This window comes from Mesoplodon bidens, assembly GCF_964165515.1.
Source record: "Mesoplodon bidens genome assembly, chromosome: 15".
Lineage (NCBI taxonomy): Eukaryota > Metazoa > Chordata > Mammalia > Artiodactyla > Ziphiidae > Mesoplodon > Mesoplodon bidens.
In genome coordinates this window covers 36,900,769-36,922,489 of record NC_138171.1, presented here as the reverse complement: position 1 = coordinate 36,922,489, position 21,721 = coordinate 36,900,769, and the positions used below count along the sequence as shown (strand labels likewise).

The 21,721-nt window shown below is 56.9% G+C and overlaps 1 protein-coding gene across 1 annotated transcript in view; it reads left to right on the top strand.

Annotated features, from left to right (window-relative positions):
• Positions 1 to 332: 332 nt before the first annotated feature.
• SRRM3 (serine/arginine repetitive matrix 3) overlaps positions 333 to 21,721 on the top strand; it is a gene marked incomplete at its 5' end in the record, with an annotated part of 32,886 nt that continues 11,497 nt past the window's right edge. The window contains 10 exons of the mRNA XM_081256105.1: positions 333 to 565; positions 7,736 to 7,837; positions 15,742 to 15,870; positions 15,973 to 16,053; positions 16,542 to 16,571; positions 17,030 to 17,092; positions 17,222 to 17,257; positions 19,126 to 19,176; positions 19,773 to 19,877; positions 20,227 to 20,404. Coding sequence (XP_081112231.1) covers positions 333 to 565; positions 7,736 to 7,837; positions 15,742 to 15,870; positions 15,973 to 16,053; positions 16,542 to 16,571; positions 17,030 to 17,092; positions 17,222 to 17,257; positions 19,126 to 19,176; positions 19,773 to 19,877; positions 20,227 to 20,404 — 1,008 coding nt within the window. The remainder of the gene's footprint in view (positions 566 to 7,735; positions 7,838 to 15,741; positions 15,871 to 15,972; positions 16,054 to 16,541; positions 16,572 to 17,029; positions 17,093 to 17,221; positions 17,258 to 19,125; positions 19,177 to 19,772; positions 19,878 to 20,226; positions 20,405 to 21,721) is intronic.

Genomic DNA, 21,721 nt, shown 5'->3' with positions numbered 1-21,721 from the left:
GTTGTCCTGAGTGGTACTAGGTCCCTGGAGATGAGAAGGTTCCTTAGAGGCCATCTAGTCCGGCCTGAATCCACGCACCTTACAGATGGGGAAAGCCCAGTGTCCGTCCGATTCCCCCTCATGCCCTGGGGTGTGACCCAAAGGTGCAAACCTGCCACCAGCCCGGCTCTGCAGCATGAGGGGAAGCGGATTAGAGCCGTGAGTGGTCCTTTAAATCTCCAGGATTAACCCGCGCCGAGAGGAGCTTAGCAGGTGGCCGAGAAGTGACCATCCCGCCGGGTGTCTGTGTCTACCCTGCAGGGCCGAGGCCAGCAGCTCCGGGAGCAGCCACCATGTCCTCCACAGTGAACAACGGGGCGGCCAGCATGCCGTCCCCGCCCGACGCGGCGAACGGCTTTCCGCAGCCGGGCGCTTCGTCGGGGGCCTGGCCGCGGGCGGAGGAGGAGCTGCGGGCCGCGGAGCCCGGCCTAGTGAAGCGCGCGCACCGCGAGATCCTGGACCACGAGCGCAAGCGGCGCGTGGAGCTCAAGTGCATGGAGCTGCAGGAGATGATGGAGGAGCAGGGGTGAGTCGGAAGGGGGCGGAGTCGGAAGGGGGCGGAGCCGGGGCGGGGCACTGGGGGCGTGGAGGGAACCAAGGGCGGTGCCGGGGCGGAGCCAGCGTTGGGACCCGGGAGCCTGTAAGGTCAGAATCTGAACCATTGCAAGCCCAGCCGAACTTTCATTCATTTATTAGTTTAGTCTACCAATAAGCCATCTTGAACTCCTGCTCTATGTCAAGCTCTTACCTGGGCTCAGATTCGCAGAAGCCAAGGAGACACAGTCCATGCCTTCCAGAAATATCCAGCCCAGTGCAGGAGAGAAGCCTGTAAACATCAATGATAAATCAAGGCCTCAGTTTCCCCTTCTATAAAATGGGTGGATCGAGCTGCCTGGTCTCTGCCAAGCAGATGCTGCAGCCAGGCAAGAAAGCACAGTGGGCCCCTACTATGTGTGAGGGCTGCCTGTGGTTTCAGCAAAGAAATCCCACCCAACAGCCACACCCAGAAGCTTAGGTTTCACCCTATCTAGTTCCGAACCAGTCACAGGGGCACACAGGTGTGCCAGGCACTGTGCTGGGCAACGCTGGACCCCAGAGCCGAATCGGAGTCACTTCCTCAAAGACCATCCTTCCAACCCCTATTCCTTCCCCATCTCAGAAGGGAAACAAACATGTTAACAACCAACTCCACCATAAGACAGATTAGAATCATGGTTATAGGACAGGACAGGAGAGGGTCAAGTGCTTCAGGAGCTCAGAGGGGAGATTATGAGAGAAGACATTTGAATGGGCCTTGAAGGACGTGTAGGAGTTCGTCAGGCTGAGAAGGAGGGGTTGTGCATTAATCAGTAAGGATTTAGGGACCTCCCCCTGAAAATCCAGTGGAGACAGGACAGCCCTCACACGTGGAGCTGGAGGCAAAGAAACAGAGAACAAAGCCATTCCCATCTGTGCAGCTCCAAGGAAAGCTGGTATTCCCAAGCCTCCCTTTTGCATCTGCCCTGAGTACTTTGAAACTACTGGGCCGGCTGTTGAGGGAGTCAAAGTGGGGAGCAGGGCCTGCCCATCAGGCTTGCACTGTCAGTGAGCTGAGAAATCAGAAATGCCCAGTGCACTAGGGCCTGGAGCCACATGGGGACAGACAGCCTGTGTCCAGCAGTCCTTCCAAACCACGTCTTTGTCTGTTCATCCAGGCCTCCTGGGCTCCCTAAGAGGCAGCCAAGACGAGGCTCACTGTCCCTTTGGAGCCCAGAAGACACTAAGGCTCAGACAGAGATGGTCACCACCACCCAAGGCCCTCAGGAAGGCAGGGCCAAGGCTGCCAGGCAGGGCCGCTTGTAGGAAAAGAAAGGGGCACGGGGACTTGGTGTTCACCTCCAGGTGGGGACCAGGTCGGGGTGGGGAGGGTCCCTGCAGAGAGGGATGGATGGGTGGAAGGCTGCTGAAGACAAACAGAAAGGAGGCTTCTAGCTGGCAATGAAAACAGGTTTGATGAGCTGCGGATGTGGCCAAGGAAATGAGATCCCCAGGGGCAGGGTGGAGTAGCGGGTGGGGAATGGAGTATCCTCCTGCAGAGAAAGTCCCAGACCTTAATTAAACCTGCAGATCCTGCTGAATTGGGAGACTCGAGAAGTGGAGGGAGTGTGGGCGTGGCTGGGAAACAGGATTACTGGGACAGTAGAGAACCAGCCTTTTGTGCTTCATTCTAGGAAAACACCCCTTTCCCCTCCCAGAGCCCCGCCCCTTCCCCGTCACAGGGCCCCGCCCCCTCCCTCTCACAAAGCCCCGCCCCCATCCTAAGTCCCTTCCTCTTCACTGAACCTTCCCCTTCGGAAAGGCCTCCCCCTCACAGAGCCCCAACCTTTCAGGGGCCTTCCCTCCCCAATGGCCCCACTCCGCCGGTTGAATCTCCCCCTGCACTGGGAGGCTTATTATCCGACGAGGGCAGCCTCAGGTGGAGGGGGACGGCATTTGGCCGTGTCCTTAGTGTCCGTCCCCTGGCATCAAGGACTTACGCCTCTCTAGGAAGCCTCTCTAGGAAGCACCCATCAGACCTCCAGCTGTTCTGTCAGGGGCCCTTCCCCCACCCAAGCTCTCACTCCAAGTGGTCCTTAGACTGGAGTCTCCCACAAAGCTAGCTCTCAAGTTACCATCCACCTCTCCTCCCCATCTCTTAGCGGCTGCGCGGTCGGTAGAGGGCACAGCCACTCTGGAGCCCAGCAATCCGGGCTTCCAGCCCTGGCCTGTGACCTTGGGCAAGTCACAGCTAGTGGCCTGTTAAATAAGGAGTTGTTCTGGGAACTCCTTGGCCGTCCAATGGTTAGGACTCCACGCTTTCACTGCTGAGGGCCCAGGTTTCCATCCCTGTTTGGGGAACTAAGATCTCGCAAGCCGGGGCGGGGGGTGGTGGTGGTGGTGGTGGGGATAAATAAATAAATAAAAATAAGAATAAAAAGTTAAAAAAAATTTTTTAAAGGATGGGGGGAGTTGTTCCAAGTGTCCTGTGGACTAAGGGACATGCAGGGCTCCCGCACGTGGAGCCAATCCCCAGAAAGTGCTCCACAAACACTAGAGACCTTTGCTCTGTTATAAAATCCAGCCATTAATATCCATTCCTAGAAACGCTGGGTCATTCGCATTTATTTACCAGCTTCTCAGGCATTTGACAAATATGCCCACTAGTCACAGGAACACACACTCTTTGGCCCTGTTAAAAAGAAATCCCTTCCTTAATATTGATGGATGGCGGCTAATTCACTGGTGATTGACGCTGCCTTCAGAGTCATCTTCCTGGGCAGCCTCCACGTGCAGCCGGCAACCACCTTGGGGGTGGGGACAGCGCCCCCAGCCTTTGTGACGTGATGCTCCAGCTCCGGCCCCAGACATCCCCCCACATCCTACCCATGCCCCTTCCCATGAGGATGCTCGAGGTGGACAGAGCACGGCTCTGCCCCTAGATGGGTTTGGAGCTTTGAATCCTCCCTTCTCCCTGTTCTGTTTCCTCATCTGTCAAATGGGAATAGTAAGGCCACCCACCCGCCTCAAAACTGTGGTGAAGATCAAATTAATGACTGAGGAAGTAATTACCTAGGAAATGCCAGATCTGGGCAAAGACAGGCAGAATGAAACATTTTCAACGCCGGGACCCTCTTTTAAAATGCATTGTCGGGACTTCCCCGGTGGCGTAGTGGTTAAGCGTCCGCCTGCCAATGCAGGGGACACGGGTTCGAGCCCTGGGCCAGGAAGATCCCACATGCCGCGGAGCAACTAAGCCTGTGCGCCACAACTACTGAGCCTGCTCTCTACAGCCCATGAGCCACAACTACTGAGCCCACGCGCCACAACTACTGAAGCCCACGCACCTAGAGCCCGTGCTCTGCAACAAAAGAAGCCACGGCAATGAGAAGCCCGTGCACTGCAACTTAGAGTAGCTCCAGCTCGCCGCAACTGTAGAAAGCCCGTGTGCAGCAGTGAAGACCCGACGCAGCCAAATTAAAAAAAAACAAGAAATGCATTGTCCCCTCCCCCCCACCCCAGCCCCGGAGGGCAACCAAAGGAAGTCCCCAAGCAAAAATGAATTTGGCACATCCTTCCCGAAGAGTGAAGTGGCAATGAGGGAGCCAGATCGGCTTGGGAAGCAGCGGAGCCAGTAGGCTGCGGCGCTGAGACAGGCAGCCCTGCCCTGCCTACCCGCTTCCCCTGCCCAAGCCCTTGACTTTTAGCCAGCCAGGCCTCCTGTGTGGCCTTAAGTTGGCAGGTGCTGCCACATCTGCAGGGAGTGGATGATTTGGATACCAGCCTCCCTCTCCTCAGCCTTTGCCTCCTGGGAGAGCAGAGGGGAGAGGTCCAGGTGATTCCTGACCCGGAACCACGCTGACCTGGGAGGGGTCTAGGGTAGAAAAAAGCAGGGAGCCTGGGACGACTAGACCCTCTGTCCCCACAGCTCTGGGACAAATAATCCTCAGTCAACTCCATTTATGGAGCACCTACTACGTGCAAGGCACTGCGCCAAGTGCTCTATATGCATCATCTCCCTTAATCCTGTGATGACCTTGAAAGGCAGGTTACTATCCCGTTTCACAGATGTAGAGGCTCAGGCTAAGAGAAGTATGCGGACTTGTCCAAGGTCACAGAGCTAGAAAGTGGGGGCGCTGGGATTCGAAAACAGGACGGCCTGGCTCTTCTGCCTCTCCTCGTAATAACGCCTGCGGCCTCAGCTGAGAGGTGTGAGGGGAGAGGAGACTCCAGGTGGTGGTCACACTTGAGACCACTTCGCCCAATAGCCAGATGTCCTCCCTGGGTCCCAGCAAGAAACCCCGGCACATAGAGGGGTCCTCCTGAGTCAGTTCAGTCCAGCAACAGCGGCCCCCCAACAGCAGGTGCTGGCGTTAGTCACCTCGCCTTACACCGGCCGGCTCTGGGATGAGCCCTAAGTCCCTGCACACGTCCTGCTCCAGGTCTTCATGAAATCCTGGGTTTCGCTCCCACCTCCCAGCCTTCACATGCTCTGTAGATCCCCAGGCATGCGGCTTGGACCCTGGCCTGAAGCCCCTCCCATACAGCTGGGGGTCTGGCCCAGCCTCGCTCTTGGTCCACCTCCTTCCCGACCCTGCCAGGTCCCAGGCCCCCTGTCGATGGCCCAGCCAGCTGGTGTCTCCCTCCCAGGGGTCTCTGAGTTGGGGGCTCGGCAGTGCTGAAGGGCCAGTACTGTTTTTCTCTGTGCTGGTGACAATGACAAGCTGGTCTCCTGAGGAGAAGGTGAGATGGAAGCAGGTCCTCTGAGCCTCCACTGCTCAGAAAAGGACCAAGGATGTGACTCAGGTGATGTTTACAGCAGGAGGGGTTCCCTCCTTCAGAGCCTGGTGACCGAGGGCTCCGTCCTGCCCAGCAAGCAAGGCCTAGGGACCTCCGGCTGAATGCTAAACAGGGACCAAGGTGGACACTTACAAACCAAGGCCCAGGGCTGGTGAAGCTGGGTCAGTGGTGTCAGCACAGCAGGACCTGAGACACACACACTCCTGCGGAAACGGTGGGGGGTTGGAAGAGACAGACGGGCTCTTCCCCCTGCCAGGCTGGACTCCATCCTCCCTATGGGGAGGGATAAATTAGGAGACTGGGATTAACACATACACACTACTATATATAAAATAGATAACCAAGAAGGACCTGCTGTACAGCACAGGGAACTCTACTCAATATTTTGTAATAACAAAATAAGGGAAAAGAAGCTGAAAAAAGAATATATATATGTGTATATATAACTGAATCACTTTGCTGTACACCTGAAACTAACACAACGTTGTAAATCAACAATACATCAATTAAAAAAAAGAAAAGAAAAAAAAGGTTAAAATGGTGAAAAAAAATCCTCCCTATAGTGGGCCGCAGAGGTGCCCAAACCTATAGAGGGTGACACCCCAGCTGGGGTTCAGGGGACACATGGTTAAGAAGTAGGTAGTGCTCCCCTCCTAACCCCCCGCCCCCCGACATATTCAACCGGTTCCGAGTCCCAGCCATTCTCCCTACCAGTTGGTATTTCGTCCACTTCTCCCCCTCCATCCTCACGCCCACTCTCTAGCTCTGACCTCAGCACCTCCCCCCTGAACCCCTGCCGTAGCCCAGGGCCGGCCTCCCTCTCCTCCAGCCACATGGCCACCAGAGCCATCTTTCCAAAATGAAAATTCCACCTTCGACCTCTTCGATCCTCTCCATCACCATCTACTCATTTATCAAACATTTTTGGATGCCACGTGTGGCAGGCAAGGTGCCAGGTGCTGGGGACACAACTGCAATTCAGACAGACAAGGTCCCTGCCCTCAGGGAACTCCCAGGCCAGTGCAGGCTGCAGAGGAGTCAACGGATGATGACTAGCACACGAACCACCTGCCAGGAACCAGGAAGCTCAGTTTGCTATGGAAACACAAACGTTGACACGTAACCTGGTGGGGGGGTGGGAATCCATCCTGCTGTAAACATGCCATGAGTCACATCTTTGTGCTTAGCCACGGTTACTTCCCAGAGCAAACCTGGAAGTTAATTTATGAGTCGAAAGCTGTTATTCATTTTTCTTTAAGCCTTTTAAAAAGAATTGCCAAATTGCTCTCCAAAAAGGCGGGGTCAATCCCAAATGCTTGCTGAAGGAGAGGAAAGAAGGAGAAAAGAGATGGGGTCCCTGAGAGGGAACAACGTACCATTTTCATGGACAGGCTGAGTGGGCCGGGCTGGGCCTGCTGTGTGCACAGAGGGTGGATGGTCAGATGACAAAGAAGATGGGACCCCGGTTCCTATTTGGTCACCATATTTTCTGTCCAGAACAATGACCTGCAGCCCAGGAAGGGGAGAGGGTGGGAGCCTGGAACCCCAAGACTCAATCAGCAGCCTCCACTGGACAGCTGCGTGTGCTGGGCACAGGGCTGGGGGCTGGGTGAGCACAGAACGCCCCCACCCCGGGAGCAGCATGGACATCTGTCACAGTGGTGGTGTGAGAGAGGTTACAACCAAGCCCAGGGTGTGGGAACAAGGATGAGGGGTAGATAATCCTGGGCTTTGGTCCCTAGCCTCAGGGAGGGAGGGAGAGCGGAGTAGGGAAGTCGGGAGCTTCCATCCAAGGCCCAGACTTCATCCACCCCCCATCCCAAGCTGGGAAGCAATGGATCTACCCCTGGGATCCTGGGCCAGCCGCCTGGCAGCCTAGACCTTGCAGAGGCGGGGATGCGCTGAGGATCTCCCCAGGCTATTGTGAGGATCAGAGGTCCTTGAGGCCAGGAAAGCAGAAAAGGCCATGTATGTGTCAAGGCCACGGGTCTCACTTGTCCCCTAAAATGTCTCCAGAGAGTGACTGCAGCCTGGACGTGGGAGGGAGGCCTGCCCTGGGGTAGGGGAGGGCCAGGAGGAAGGGCCCCGTCTCCCCTGGTGGGTCTCCCCTCTTCTGGGAGCAACACTTCCTTTAGTTTATGTGTTTGTTTGGCTGGTAGTTTGTTTGTTTAGTTGATTGGTTGGCTGAGTTGGTGCAAAACGGGTAGGCCTTGAGCTTCCCCAGCACTGAGAATCTTGGTGGTGGTGTGACCTTGGACAGGTCGTTGCAAGCTGGAAAGTGCCCACATGACTGAGGGCTGGGGGGATGGGCTGGGGGGCGGGCAGGTGGTGAGGAAACCAAAGCCAAGACAGCAGTTCTCATCTTCCCTGTGCCCCACAGGTACTCAGAAGAGGAGACCCGGCAGAAGGTCAGGACTTTCCGGCAGATGCTAATGGAGAAGGAGGGAATGCTCACCAGGGAGGACCGGCCTGGGGGCCACGTGTGAGTGCTGCCTGGGTGGGGCAGGGCACAGGGAGGGTGCAGGCTCAGGCAGCAGCTGGGGGCCAGAGGGGCCTTTCCCAGGGATCCCTAAGTTGGTCGGGGCTGGAGTGGGGAGAAAGAGGAGGAGGAGGACAGGGTATGGGTCTTGCCCACTGGAAGCTCTGGCCTGGCCCGGGGCACGAGCGGGAGCCGCTGGGCACCTGGGCATCTCCAAGGCCCTCTCCCTGGGCCCTGGGTTCTATCTATCGCCCAGCGGTAGGAGAGGAACCCAGATCTTAGCTCAGGGAATCCTGGGCTGCGAATCAGGAACCTGAGAAATGTTCTCACCCTAGTGTTGTCAGTGGCGGACAGGCTAGTCCCTCTGCCCCAACTACTACCACCTATGAAGTGACCTCCAGAGCAAGCACAGACTCTGGAAAATAAGAACTAACGCACCAAATGCCATTGCTGGCTTAGCCAAAGGCTTAGCGGGTACAGAGAGCATGGGCTCTGCAGCGGTCACATCTCTGCAGCTGTCACAGGACAGGAGGAGCACTGGGGTGCCGTGGCCCCCGGGTGGGCTTTGGATCAAACAGGGAAGTTACAGGGAGGCAGACGTTGTCTCAGATTACAGGAGAACTGTCAACCACTCAAAACCATATGAAATGGAGCAGCTGCTCTAGGAGGGTGGGGACTGCAAGTGTCCAGGCATGGCTGGATGATGGCATCTTGCTGGGTCCCTAAGTCCCTGTGCACCTTTACTGGCACAAAAATAAAACGACAGCAGCACCTTCTGAGCGATTTTCCTGTTGCCGTTGTCTTGAGGGCAAACAGCGTGGCAGGAGTAGATGGACCTCGATGGGCAGCGGGGAAGCCCTTTCTGCAGAAATTCTAGATTGCTGGGGGATCCTGGGGTGGGGGGTTCCCCTCCTAACCCCACTCAACCTCACCTCTCTGGCTTGAGTAGGAGCAGAAGCAGAGTCAGGGGGACTTCCCTGGTGGTCCAGTGGTTAGGACTCCATGCTTCCACTGCAGGGGGCACAGGTTTGATCCCTGGTCAGGGAACTAAGATCCCACGTCTCACAGCGCGGCCAAAAAGAACAAAGAAAAAAAGGAGCATAGTCACGGCAGCCTCGGGTTTGTGGGGGGCTCATGGGTGATCTGGGGGAGCCTGGCTCAGTGGGCCTGCTCTCTCCTCCCCAGAGGTGGGAAGAAGTCATACCACCACCACCTCTTTCTCTCCAGCTTCCCAGAACCCACAGCACCCCTCAGCAACTGCTGTGCCCACCTCACTGATGCCCGAAGGTCCCCACCACCACCAAGCAGGGCGAGCCCCTCCCTCCTTTCCCTTCTCAAACTTCCCGACAACCAGATTCTCCCGCCGCTGCCCGCACCACCTCCAAACCCACCAGGTCCTGCCTTTCTGACCTGTGTTCCCCCAAATCCCCCCAGGGCTCCTCTGGAAAATCAGCCACCCTTTCCTCTTCCATCCAGTGTGAGGGCGGGAGGCCTCGTCCGGAATCTACCTCTGCCACCTTCTCTGGGCCCTTCCAGCGATACCCACCCCTCCAGCCCAAACCTGCCATCCTGCCTGCCCTCTCCAGGGTTCCTTCTTAATCTACTCCCTGTGTTTCCTCAATTCTGCTGTCTCCTCCAGCTTCCAGCCCACGTGTTTCTCTCCTTTTTCCACCAAATTTCGGCAGAGCATGTGGTACACGTTGTCTCCACTTCCTTAAGCCTTGGAGGTCTGGCTTCTTGCCCCCATGACTCCGGTGACCTGCTTGGGCTGTGGCTGCCTGAGCCCTACTTAGCATGGCCTGGGCTCCTCTGCAGGCCTGGCCTCTCTCTGGCACATGCCACCACTGTACTTCCCCAGTGGAAACCTGCTTTCCCCTCGTGGCTTCCAAGATTCCGTTCTTTGTGAGTTTCCGCCTACCCCTCTGATGGCTTCTGCTCCTCTCTCACTCCTGCCCACTTCTCAGATGTTGGCTCCCCCCGGGGATCTGTCATGTCCTCAGGTCTCTCCCCCAGGCCTTCCTTCCCTCTTCTTCCTGGGGAATCTCATCCATCCCCCAGCTGGAACGCTCCCCTGTTAGTGGATGATTCCCAAGCCTTTTCCAGAAGTCCTGATCTTCTCTTTCCTGGAATGAATGAATGAATGAATGATGCATTTAAGAACTGGGACACATTGGGAAGGATGTCATGGAGAGGTCACAGTGTCCATCATCAGAAGGAAAGTCCTTGAGGGTCTGTGCTGTATGCTGAACCCTGCGCCAGTGCTATGAGGGGGGCGGGGGTGGGGGGAGGGAAAGACTGCCCCTGCTCCCTGGGTGGAAACACAAACCTCCAACCTGAAACCAGGAATTACTGGCAGCCATGGACAAGAAGAAACAATGTGGCCACTTGAACAACTTAGTCTCAAGCTCTGTGCGTGTTTGGTGGGGGAAGAGAGACAGGCTAGGGTGGTCGGTCAGGAAGGGTTCCTCAGAAGAGGCAGTGTCAGGAAGACTTGACAGTCAAGGAGGACTCCTGCTCTGGAAGCAGAGAGGAATATAGATTTGGCAGGGTCCTGGAATCCTACTAGAATATTAGAAGACATTAAGGACAAGTTCGTTACCAGTTTTGTTTATTGCTGTATCCCTGGTGCCTAAAACAGTGCGGTTTGCCCAATCCCCCCAAAGCCTCCGTTTCCTCCTTTACACAGGGAAGGGTTGAGACCAGAAGCCTTCTTCTAGCTCACGCAGCCAAAACGGTGTGAAAAAAGCGTTGCAAACGGTGACTGCAGCAGTGATGGCGGCCTGGATTACTCCCGGGCTGGGAAGAGTTGTTGGTGGTGCTGAAACCAAGGCCAGAGGCAGAGGTGACAGAGGGCTAGCAGCAGACTGGTCATATGCCTCCCTGTGGACCTGGCATCCGACCAGGTCTTCAGTTCCTAGTTCAGAGTACAGGCTAGTGGAGGGGGAGTGTGTGCTCTGGCATCAGACACCCCACCTGTCTTAACCTCTAAGTTCAATATTAACCCCCTGAGCTCTGTATCCCAGCTCCACCACACCCCAGCTGTGTGACTTGGGTAGGTCCTTGATTTCTGTGGGCCTTCAGTTCTTTATTTATCAAATGCAGATATTAGTACCATCCTCAAAGGATTGTAGAGGAAATTAATTGAAACAGTGACTGTAAGTGTGAGGATTAGTGGCCGGCACACAGAAGACGCACATCACCACTGGATGAGCAGCACCTCGGGCTGCTGTAACACAGTACCGTGAACTGGGTGCCTTGATCTACAACAGAACCTTATTTTTCACTGTTCTGGAGGCTGGAAGTCTGAGATCGTGGAGTAGTCCCCTCCAAGTCTCCTCTCCACACTGGACCCCAGAACATCATACTGCGGTGTTCTGGGTGTGATCCCATAGATGGTAGGAGCCAGTGGAAGGCTTTTGAGAGGTGTGATGTGGTCAGACAGGTGTTTAGGGGCTTTCTCCTTTGGCAGATGGATCAGATGGGTAAAACTACAAGAACAGTGGGGCAGCTGGCACTCTAATCTGGCAGAGAAGTGATGGAGAGTGTGGTCCCAGAGACACTGAGAGAGGACATGCTTTTGTCTGGAAACTGATTCATGTGGGGAGTCCTATTTTGCCCCAGAAAACTTCTGTGGTTCCCCACCCTCCAGGCAATCAAATTTGGATTCCCTGGCCTGGCCCTCAAGGCTCTCCACACTCTAGACCCAGCCTGGCTTCCCACTCCCGGTGTCACTCAGTAGCCAGCCCGACCTGCTGGCAGCTTGCAGCCACATCCTGCACGTTCTCACTTCCACGCCTCTGCTCATCCTGGGCCCTCAGCCGGAAACACCCTTGTGCACGGGTTCGAATATACCCCCTCATTCAAGGCTGCCTCTGAAAACCACTTTATTCCTGGGATAAAAGTAAAATCTTCTCCTCTTTGGGATATATACAATGCTTTCTTTACTTCTATGTCTGTTATCAGTTCTTTGTTCTTTTTTTCACTTTAATAGACAACCTTTAAGAATAGTTTTCATCACTATTAATGCACATCCCATATATGGACATAAGATTATACTGCATCTTGGTTTGTAAGAGCACAGAACCATTAAAGTTTACTCCGGATACTTTAAAAAAAAGAATAATTGTTTTCATAGTTATGTAATATAACAAAATGTTCGGGAGAGAGGGTTTCTGGAAAACAATATTCATATGCCACTTCCTAAAACAATGAGCAAACGCCAGTGTTTGTTTTTTTTTTTCCATGTGTCTAATTTTATACATAGTGTGACCTCTCCATGCCTCATATTTTTGCTATGAGGATATCAATGATGATACCCACATCAGAGGCTTGTTGAGTATTAAATGACTGAATGAGATAAATACATGTAAAGTGTTCAGAACAGCACGGCGGCACCTGCCTTAGATTAGTATCATATGCACCTGTCATATTTTTGCCCTGTGCTATGAGGAGCTACAGGAGAGGCCCTTGTTCCTGCCACCCCTGCCCCCTCCCCCCGGCCCCGGGCAGGCCTGGCACACAGGCTGAGTGAGTGAACCGAGAGGGCAGCCCCTTTGCCTGGAATCCTCCTCCTCTTCTGTCTGGATTCATTCATCTGTCAATTGGCCATTAGGCTCCTGGCAAATGGGAAACAGGACGAGTTAATTAGCGAAACTGCTGTCAGGGGGAAGAGCGTGTGACTGGCAGTCTCTTCCCGGGTCGGAGCCCTTCCTGGGAAGCCCGTCCAACAGGTGTTCCCTGTGGTGCTGGGTTCAACCTCGATTTGCCCTTGGTCCCTCTGCAGTGGACTCCAGCTGGGCTTACTTTGCTCAGCTCTGTGGGGTTCAGTTCGTTTGGTCACAGGGGAAGAACACCTCCCCTGCCTATTCCACCGTCGTGGTGAGGGGTAAACTAACTAACAAATGTGAACTTAAGAGCAGGAAACGCTAAACAAATCTAGAATTCAGTGCGCACACCCACAACTGTGTCTACAGAGCAGGGAGGGGACGGCTGAGCTAACATCCACAGCAGGGAAGCCCAGCCAGCAGAGTTGAGGGCCGTCCTGTTTGCACATGAATTCTCAAAGCCAATTGCATAGGTGAACTTACGTTCTTAATCAAAGGTCCCCCCAAACAGGACATGTTCCTTTCCCTCTCTGGGCCTCAGTTTTCTCATCTATGAAGTGGGGGCGTGCAAATTTCTCTAAATCAGGAATTGGTTCTGAGTGGGATTTGAACTGTGGAGAGCCATCTAAACATTAGAGAACATTCTTATTAGTGATATTATCAGCCAGGAAGGTCAGGACAGGAGAACCCAGTGTTCTAGCCCTGGGAGAGCCTGCAAAGTGGACATAATGGTACCAGCTGCATAAAACTAGCAAGAGAGGCCTCAGCATAGGCCCATTTATACCCCTGGAACTGCCAGGAAAAGTCTTACCAGAAGGTTCTGAAACCTTGTGCATCTCCCTGAGCCTGGGTCTCCCCACACCTGTCTTCCAGTGCTCCCAGCAGACAAGATCGACCTCCCAGAAAGGACTGGAAAGTGAGAGAGGCCAAATGATAAGGTCCCAGGGAGGGAGGATGGGGCAGAGGGGAGGGAGCTCTGTCCCTGGGACAGAGGTAGAAAGGAAAGATGTCTCTAGGGGTGCAGCCAGCAGAATGAGGAGGGCCCAGTGAGGGCCTGTATTCAGTGGCTAACCCGCCTCGGATATTAGGAGGCAAGGAAGGATTCCTGCAGAAGGCAGGGCCCAAACTGAGCTGTTTTAGTTTGTAAATAACCCTCATCATTTTTGTGTTAGGATAAACGGAAGCTCCCTCCTCCCACTGGCTCACCCACACGATGTTTGTGGTGCCCTTCAGCTTTGCTAAAGACTGCGTTTTATGTGTCAGGCGTTTGTATGGCTGAGGGCTGTGTGGGGGCAATGGGACCTGGGACAGGCCCAGGAGTTGGAGATTTCAGGGACAGGAAGTAGGAGGCCACTGGCTTCAGGAAGAGGAGCACCGGGAAGAGCAGAGAGGTTTGAATGAAGGGCTGTGCGGGTGTTTGGTTCTGCAGGGTCAGGGGAATGACATGAGCCTCCATCACCCCAGAAACATCTCCCATCACACCTGTGTGAGTTCTAGGCTGCCAGGGCCAGGATAGTGTTTGGGATCCAAATGACATTCTTGACACGAGCCTCAAGGCTAGCTAACCCTGTCAGATATGGGTTACATTCTTTTTTTTCAAATACAAAACTCAGTCTTCAAAGAGCTTCTTAGTGGGTGCTCTGCTGGAGATTTGTCCCTGAAAATTCTTTCACCTTGTAGCTGTGATCTACCTTCCTTGCTCTGTTTCTCTTTCATGTGTCAAAACCGCTTTTCTCCCTGGAAGAGGAGACGTTGGTGTGTGAGTGTCTGACAGAGGTCCCTCCACCTAGCAATGGTGACCGTGTGTGCAGGACAACAGTCGCGGGCCAGGCCTCATGTCAGGAGCTTCATAGAATCTTACTTAATCCTCTCCTCAAAGCTGGGATATTCTTTCCCTCGTTGTATAGATAAGGAGCTGCAGGCTCAGTGAGCGTGGTCATGCCTGAATTCAGACCTGTCTGTGTGAATCCAAAGCTTATGTCACGTCTTTAATGCTCTGCCATCCAAGCCCTGGCCTCCCTCCCTCAGGGCAGGAAAAAGATGAGCCTGGTGAAACCAGGGCTGAGCCTCCATCTGTGAGGGGCACTGTCTAAGCCAGCACGGAATGAAAGATGGAAGATGGGGGGGGGGCATCACCCTGGAGCTGGGCCTTTGGAGGGTTATTTCCCGGCGTGTTCAATAAAAAACAAAGTTACACAGCATCTGGGACCTCAGTGAACTGTCCCAACAACGCTGTAACGTAATTAGCGTTCTCATCTTGGAGAAGAGGCTCAGAGAGGGAGCATGACAGGCACTGGGTCACACAGTGACTCAGGGACAGCACATAATGAGGGCACATCTGCAGCTTCAAAGTTCCTGCTCTTGCCTTAAGCCCAGAGGCCTTTAGGAAAAATCTCCACTCTTCCAAGTGCCCGCAGGGAGCAAACATCTGTGGCAGAAGATGGCTGGGGGCTCCTAAGCCGGTAGCAGGGACAAGATGACGCGGTCCCTGCTGAGGGAAGCGGAGAGCTCGGCAAGATGGATGGGGAGCATTGGGGGCGGGCAGAGTGCAGAGGCCTGTGCCGACTGCCACTGGGCAGTGATTGATGACAGCCTGGCAGCGGGAGAATTGCCGCCAGGCCTCCGGAGGCTGCAGAGAGGAGGGCGAGGAGAGGCTATGAATATTTCAGAGATGCAGCAGGGGCTGGAAGGAGGCACTCCGGCAGGGGAGGGGGCTCAGGGACCGCGGGATTAAGGACGGACAGATATCAGAGAGGGGGCAGCTAAGAGAGGGGCAAGGGGCTCTCTGAGAAAGCGGGGCTCAGTGAGGGAAAAGGGGAGCTAGGGAGGGGACGGGGCCTCTGGAATAGGACGCTGGGGTTAAGGCTGCAAGGATCAGTGAAAGGGGCTCAACGAGGGAAGAGGGGGCTCAGTGGGGGGGACTGGGGCGCATTGAATGGGACTGAGGGACAAAGAATCAGTGTCGGGAGGGGCCTCGGCGAGGGGAGGGGCCTCACTAAGGAGGAGGGGTCTCCCAGAGGGTGAGAACTTAGAAGGAGGAGGGCTAAGTGAGGGGGTAGGGCTCCGTACTCTTCTTTCTCTTTTGCAAAATATGGCATCGTTGAGGCTGGGGCCCTGTAAGGGAGGCTCCCGGTCGGGTTCCCCAGGTCCCCGCCTGACCCTCTAAAGGTCGAGGCCCCAGACCCGGGTGCCGGAGCATTCCGACCCTGCCGCCCGGCCAGGCCCCGGTGCGCCGCGCGGAGAAAGGGGCCGCCGGAAGGCCGGGCCGCGGTGGTGGGTGCTGAGCGTCCCTGTCGCCGGCAGCGTGGCGGAGACCCCGCGGCTGATCGAGGGCACCGAGCCGGACCTGGAGTACGCGCCCTTCGACGAGGACGACGGCCCGGTGGACTGCGACTGCCCGGCCGCCTGCTACCGAGGGCACCGGGGGTACAGGTCAGCGCCCGCCTTGGCGGGGGGTGGGGGGTGGGGGCCGATGGGGCCACCCCTCCCCCCTCACCTCTGCCCCACCCCCACCCCCCGCCCCTTCTCACCCAGGACCAAGCACTGGTCCAGCAGCTCGGCGTCGCCCCCTCCCAAGAAGAAGAAGAAAAAGAAAGGCGGCCACCGGAGAAGCCGGTAAGAGCTGCCACCGGCCAGCGGGGACGGGAGGAGAACGGTGGGGCCCCCAGGTGCCCATCCCTCGGCTGGCAAGGCGCCAACGCCTCACTGTGGGCCCCGCCCCTCGCTGAACCCCTCTGCCCTTACTGAATCCCTCCCCCTCACTGCGCTGCCCCCCCAAGAGCCCCTCCCCTTCACCAGGCCCCTCCCCCCACTGAGTACCCACCCCCATCACTGGCACTCACCTGCCCAAGAACTAGACACACTGGCCCAGACCCCCCTGCCTCGGTCCACCTGCTCTTCATCTCCCAGCACCCTCCCCAGGGGTCCTGCCTCCACCACCAGCTTGAGTGGCCAGGGGAGGAGGGGTTTGGCTGGTGTCATCTGTGGTTCCCCTTCTCTATGTGCCTTCTCCCCTGTGCTAAGTGAGACCCTGGCCAATGTCTGGGGCCCCAGCTAACCCCGCCTAATTGTCTGTCTCCCCTTCTTTCTCCCCTGGCCCTCAGCAAAAAGAGGAGACTGGACTCCGAGTGCAGGTCAGTAATGAAGGCGGGTCAGCGATGGACAGGCTGGGCCTGGAGAGGATGTCTGTGGGTGGGAGAGAGTCCAAGGCCATCCCCCAGAGGCTGGAGACCTGCCACCTCAGGGCCTGGACCCTGGACAGGGCCAACATGCCAGCTTTTCCCCACAGAGGCCAGAAATTCCATCATTGGAGCCTCTAACCTTTGTGTTTGAAACAGTCCTCCCTCACAATGCCCAGAAGGCTGGAAAGGTGACAGGGGACAATACAGGCAGCTCCATCAACTACCCTTAGGGACCTTGTGGACCCTCAGGGCCTCGGTTCATTCTGTACAATGGCAGTTGGCTTCAAGCCCTGGAATCCCCTTTCCAGCTTGGAGGCCCCAGGCGCCCGGGGTTCCCCAGCCATTTCCACCGCCCCTCATCCCAGGGCCCCAGTTCACTAGAATCCCCACCACCACCACTGTGTCCGCAGCTGTGGGAGCTCCTCACCCCTGCGCAAGAGGAAGAAGAATGTGAAGAAACACCGCCGAGACAGGTACCCTCAGCCTCCCCTGGGGCCTCCTCTCACTTCCGCCTCCCCACCCCCGCCATGACCAATGCTGTGCAGATCCCATCCTCAGGCCACCCCAGGCATGCTCAAGAGAACCCTTTTATGGCCCTACAGGTCTGATTCTGGGTCCCGGAGGAAGAGACGGCACAGGTGAGCGGCGCCCTTTGGAGGCGGGACAGGAGGATGTGGACAGAGGCCAGGGCCCCCCTGCAGGGACCGAGGAAGCCATGATGGGAGGGGTGTTGCGAGGGTCCTGTCCTGCTCCATCTTCCCACTCCAGGGACTCCTCCCCAGAGCCAGACAGGGGACTGGAGGGTGGGGGCGGAGGAGGAAGGCCAGCTGCAACCCTTGCTTGCCCCATGAGTCAGCCTTGCCTTGGGGGCCCCAAGAATTTCCAGACAACACAGTATACTGGTCCAGTGTGCAAGGGGTGCAGCCGTGGAGATGCCAGTTGGGAAGGCAGAAGCATCAGGACCCCAAGTTTGCAGGGAAAGGGCATGACAGGCAGAAGGACGTTCTTGAGCTAGGAAGGCTCAGTGGATAGGAGACGCAGTGAGCGGGCTATGCCTACAGGTGGAGTTTCTGGGGGACAGGTATCAGCGCCCAACAAGCCTGACTGCCAGACTATGAAGCCTCCACTCAGGTGGGGCTGGAAGCCAGCAGGGGGCTCTGAGCAGGACAGTGACTTGTTCAGGATGGATTGCAGAGGGGAGAGGAGGTGTAAGGCCGGAACCCAGGCAGAGGTAGGGGTGTGGAAAGTAGTAGAAAACTCGGCATGGAGGAAAGGACGATGTGGGGCAGTCACATCCCCACTGTTGGCGTTGGAGCCAGACCCCCTCCCAGCAGCCCTGGGGAGGGGCAGAGTCCCTGGTCCCATTCCCACAGTGAGAATTTGCCCACGGCCACTTGCAAGGTGGGGGAGGAGCCTAAACAAACACCTCCTCCTGTCCCTCCAATTTCCCGTCTCTCCCCCTTGTAGCCCCCTCCGGTCCTTCAGGGTCAGTGTGGGCCCCTACTGCCCCCCAGTGGTCACCAACCGCTTGCACAGATCCTCTGTCCCGCTCCCATCAGTCCTGGGAAAGACCTAGAGGTGAGCTAGGGCCAGACCAGCTCCAGAGGGGGAGACTGAGGCCCAAAGCAGGCAGCATGAGTTCTAGAACCCAAACCTCTGGACTCCTGGGCCTGCCCCCCACCCAACTCTGCTCTTGTGTGAAACACATTCTGGTGTTTCTTAGCATCACCTCATTTTTTGGTCAGAAGGAGGCATCTGTTCAGGACTAGAAGGATTGAGCAGGAATCTGGTGGCATCAGGGAGAGTGAGGCTGAGAGACCTACAGGGGTGAGACCTTAGAAGCCTGATCAGAAACTTCCCAGTCCATTTGTCAAAGGCAGAAGGAGCTGGGCTGTGGGGCTTGCCCCAGAGAGCTGGATGAGATGCGATGGGGTTTGAGCAACCCCAAAGCAGGAAGATCATCATGTCCAAGGGGAAGCATTTCTTTCCTAAACCCCTGGTGAAGTGGCCTAAGGCTGGGCCACAGTCTGAGGGGACAGAGAGGCAGGAGGCCTGGACCCTACCCTAGAGAGCCCCATCTGAGGGAACCTGGGGCACAGGGGACGCAAATGAGGTGTGGAGGGGCCACCCCCACCATGGCAACTCATCAGAGGGGCCTATCCCAAGACCAATGCCAGAAGGAAAGGGCAGGTCACCCCTCCTTCTGGGGCCATAGCCACATCTCCTATGGCACTGCCAGAGGGAACAGCAGTTGGGGCCCAGGCAGGAGGTGATCCAGGCCAGGACTTAGAGGAGAAGGAGGGAATAAGGCCTGGCAGAGTAAAAGAGACAAAAGCAGTGGGGTGGGGTGGGCAAGCCCACGCCAGCCAGGGAGTCTCAGGTCCAAGAGAGGGACACATCTCAGATCCACACGTGGACACAGGCAGCTCCAGAGCTCGAAGGCCCCGCCCTCCCCCAGCCAGCAGGGCTCAGGCTGTGCTGTCACAGTAGCCTCTGCTTTCTGTAGATCTCGAAGCCCCAAGAGCAAAAGAAAAGAACAGAACAAAGAAAGGAAGAGGTGAGTACCCTCCACCCCTCTCCAGCCCCTCAGCCCACTCCCCTTCTCCGCCCCCCACCCCCAGAAAACCTGGCCTTCTAGAATCACAGAATCAGGCCCTTGAAGATAGCTCATGTTGTCCCCGCTGCCCAGAAGGAAAAATTCAGACCCAGAGAGGAAGCCAAGAGCCCCCATGAGTCGGTGGCAGAGCTGGAACTGGAACCCAGACCTGTGGCCTCCCAGGCCAGGGTCCTTTCAAGTCCAGTCCTTGTGACTCCCCTGCATCACCCCCCCACACACACATCCCAGTCACAAGAACACCAACTGAGGGGCGAGGGAGGTCTTGGGGGGCTGGGACTGTCTACAGAAAAGGATGGCTTTTTCCTAATTCTGACAAATGACCCCATGGACTAGCTCTGTGCCCAGCATGGGCAGGGTTTGTGTTATTTTTGTATGAGGCTATTTTTGTAAGAGACTATTGTGGGGCGCTAGGGGGGAGACTATGGGGTCAGCAGCGGGGGGGCAGGGAGGTCAGCAGAGGCTTCCATCAGGCCTTCACAGGGATCCCCCCTGGGGAGGTAGGGCAGAACTTGAGTACAGCCTGATTTCTTTCCCAGGCCACATGCAGAGTCCCCAGGCCGGAGGTCCCATCGCCACAGCAGCGGCAGCTCCCACAGTCCCTCACTGTCCTCCCGTTACAGTGATTCCAGATCACCCAGCAGGTAGGCCCCGGGCCACTGGGAGCGCTCAGGTGTGGTTGAGCTCCCTTTCCGCTGGACGGAGGGGACCTGCAGTTTAAACACTCCCCCATCCCCAGGGCTGGGGAGCGGGGCTGACAGACAGCAGCTCAGCAGCGGGTAGAAATTTACCAGGGCTGAGCTGCTGCCCATGCCCAATGGCGCCCCAGACCCTGAATGGAAACCGAGGCAGTGTGAGGGCTGGGGCTTTGCTCTCTCCATGCCAGGGTTTCCCGGCGCAGTGGGGGGGACGGGGGTGGGGGTAGGGCTACCTTTCGAGCCTGGCACCGGCCGCTTGCACACGGGGCGTCCCAAGCCGGCTCCCCCCATGTAGGCTGAGTCCCAAGCACCGAGACGACGGGCGGAAGACGGGCAGCCAGCGGTCCAGCGGGAGCCGGTCTCCTTCCCCGTCCGGCGGCAGCGGATGGGGGTCACCCCAGCAGAACGGCGGCAGCAGGCAGCGGAGCGGAGCTCACGGGGGCCGCCCCGGCTCGGCGCACAGCTCGCTCGATGTACGTACGCTTGGCTTTGCAGAGAGTTCCCGCGCCGCGCGGGCTGCGCCGAGCTGGGTCGGGGCGGAGCTGGGTCGGGCCGGGTCGCCGCGGGGCAGGGGCCAGTGAGTGCGTCACGGGGGCGGGGCCGGCCGCTCCCCCTTCCCAGGCGCCCTCCCCGCACCCGAGCGGCCAGGAATGCTGGTGTCAGGGTGAGGGGCGCATGCACCCTTGGCCTTGGCAAACTGAAGGCCAGAAAAGGTTGACCACAGGGGTGCTCAGCCAGTTGGGTAAAGAACTGGAAAGGAAACAAGGCCTCCTGCCTCCCTTCCCCCAGGCATATTGGGGTGGGAGGGAGCATGGACATTGGCAGGAGTCCCAATCGGGAACAGGATTCAAGGTCAGGACCTCCCTGGGGCATCACTTGGGCCTGAGCCTCCCTCTCCCCACAAAGTCCTTTACCCCCCTGGAAAGCCCGCCCTCCCTCAAGCCCCTCATAGCCCCTCTCCCAGATCCCTCCCCCATCTCAGTCCCCTTGCTGACACAGAGCTGCATTTCTAAAGTCCCTGCTCCAAGGAAAATCTGTCCCTTCCCGGGCACTGCCCACACTTGGACAGGTGTCTCAAACCTGTGGGCTCCACTTCCCATGGCCCATCCTTCCTAAGGCATCTCCCAGCGCACTCACTGCTCCCTCAGAGATACCGTCCCCCCGCCCCCAGGAGGCGAATAAACTCCTGGAGACCCACAGGCAGGTGTGGTGGCCGCAGGAGCTGGCGGAGCCTTTCCCAGGTAGATGAGCTGGACCAGGGTGGGAGGCTCTCCCAGGCCCCGGAGGCGGGGGAGGCCCACATCCCCTTTTGTCAGCGTTAGAGTCCAGGGTAGAGTCCCCTCAGGGAGAGGGGACTGCAGTGCTGGCAGGGGCACTGGATGGGCACAGGGGAATGGGGGTGAGCAGGCCTGCAGGTCCCCCCCCACCCCGACCTCCAGTCTGCCCCAGGAGCCTCAGCAGGAAGGGGGGAGTCTGCCCCTCCCCAGACCTCAGGTCTCAGCAGCAAACATGTACGTGTTGGTCAGTTTCATTTTGATTTCTGGCTGTTTCCTTTCACTCCCTTTCTTTTCTCAAACACCCTTACTCTCAAGGCCTCAGGGAGGAAAGTCAAGGGCAGCTGACTAAAAGCTCTGAGTCTCAAGATCAATTTTTGTTTAACAACATTACCTGTCTTGAGACTGCCCCACCTGGACAGGGTGCCAGGCACCCTAGCTCCAAGGGACCTCGTTGGGCCACATGCGGAGGATCCCTCCCATATCCCTGGACCTGTCTTAGGAGTGGGAGAGGGC